Source organism: Gavialis gangeticus, unplaced genomic scaffold, assembly GCF_001723915.1.
Source record: "Gavialis gangeticus isolate Ggan-Ray unplaced genomic scaffold, GavGan_comp1, whole genome shotgun sequence".
NCBI classification, from domain to species: Eukaryota; Metazoa; Chordata; order Crocodylia; family Gavialidae; genus Gavialis; species Gavialis gangeticus.
In genome coordinates this window covers 17,792,797-17,794,387 of record NW_017728996.1, presented here as the reverse complement: position 1 = coordinate 17,794,387, position 1,591 = coordinate 17,792,797, and the positions used below count along the sequence as shown (strand labels likewise).

General features: G+C 59.5%; 1 protein-coding gene across 1 annotated transcript in view; it reads right to left on the bottom strand.

The window, feature by feature from the left end:
• FANCI (Fanconi anemia complementation group I) overlaps positions 1-1,562 on the bottom strand; it is a 61,174-nt gene extending 59,612 nt beyond the window's left edge. The window contains exons 1-5 of the mRNA XM_019504072.1: positions 1,418-1,562; positions 1,172-1,302; positions 656-812; positions 518-575; positions 55-96 (exon numbers count right to left, since the gene is read on the bottom strand). Coding sequence (XP_019359617.1) covers positions 55-96; positions 518-575; positions 656-812; positions 1,172-1,302; positions 1,418-1,562 — 533 coding nt within the window. The remainder of the gene's footprint in view (positions 1-54; positions 97-517; positions 576-655; positions 813-1,171; positions 1,303-1,417) is intronic.
• Between the last annotated feature and the right edge of the window lie 29 nt (positions 1,563-1,591).

The following is a 1,591-nucleotide window of genomic DNA, read 5'->3' as shown; positions in this document are numbered from 1 at the left end:
AGAAGGTAGAAACAGATGGAGAATAAGAGAGCAGTGGGGGAAGGAGGATCTTACCTGAACATGTTGGTGAGAGGAATTACACACTGATGATCCCATCTGGCCAAACAAAAATACATTGAGAGCCTGAGAAGGGGCAGAACTGCTGTTTCTGGCCCCTTCCCCAACCCGTTGCTCAGCTGCCCTCCCAGATGCAAAAATCCTGCCAGGCATTAGAGAGGAACAAGGTTTAAAAATGGTGCAAACAAGAGGGAGGGGGTCCTCCAAACCATGTCAGGCACTCAAAGTACCACGTAAAGTGTCCTTTGCTGTGTCAAACACATAATGCGACCTGACTGCCAACGGCTCTCAGTGCAGCAGCCCAGGGAGTGTCAGACTCCACGTCCCTGGGGATTTGAGCATTTGAGATCAACGGAGATAGGCTATTATAGACATGCTGTCAAGAGCCCAAATGAGTGTGCAGCTAAATAATTCTCATATGAATAAAAAAAAGAGAGAGAGCTGGCAGAGATGGACAGACCTGCTGGAGCAGAGGGTATTGATCAGCTGCTTCTTAAACTCTTCCCCAGTCAGTTCACCTGGAAAAGCACAAGATGGGTAGGAACGCGCTCGGAGGAAAGGAAGGATGGAGCAGGGCAGGGGAAACAAAAGGGGTTACCTTTCCCATAGGCCAAGCTTTCCTTCAAGGAAGCCAACCTGGTAAGAAGTGTGGAAAACAGCTCCAAGGACTTCGCATTAGACAGGTTACCTCCTTTGATGAGCTCAACAAACAGAGTGGCCAGTTCAGCCAAGGCAGAGCCCGGCAAGTGATGGGCCTGATAAAAAAGATGCAAGAAAGGGCTCGAGGAGGGTCAGGGAACAGCAAACCTCCCTCCGAGAAGCAGACACCCACAGCCTGCAGGTCCTGCCCGTGCAGCCCAACACCCGGCGGCTTCGACCGGGCGGCTGTTATCTCGTGTTAGCGTCCAGCCCAGCTTCGCTATCAGCTTGGAGACTCAAAACTACCATCAAACAACAATCGCTGCACAGGGCCCAAACCGCTGGGGATGGTGTGGCTCCCTTCTCCTGTGGCCCCGGCGGTCGAGTCGAGACCCTGAACCTATGCCGGGGATGGGATGGGATGGGATGGGATGCCCCGCCGAAACCCGGCCGTCCCGCGAAAGCGAGGTCCTACCTCCAGCATCAGCAGCCCGATGGTCTCGGAGGCGCGGTCCGAGGGCAGCTCCCCCGACTCCACCAGCCGGACGCAGCGCTTGTAGGCCTGCAGCCTCCGGAGCACCCCGCCGGGCTGGGAGCACGGGGAGGCTGGGGGCAGAGATGGGGGCAGGGGGAGAAAGCGTCGCGCCTGGTTAGGGAGACGGGCCGGCGGGGCCCTGATCCGCGCGGCGCGGCGCGAGGGCCGAGTCCCGGGGAAAGTCACCTCGGAAGATGCCCCGCAGCAGGGCGGCCGCCTCCTGTCCCGTCAGCGCCGGATCCAGCTCCAGCTCCGCCACCGGCGCGCCCGGCTGCGAGTCCCGAGCAGGGGCCTGGCCTGGCCCCACCGCCCCCGGGCTACTCGGCTCCATCCCGGCCCGCGGCCCCGCTCCCCCCACCC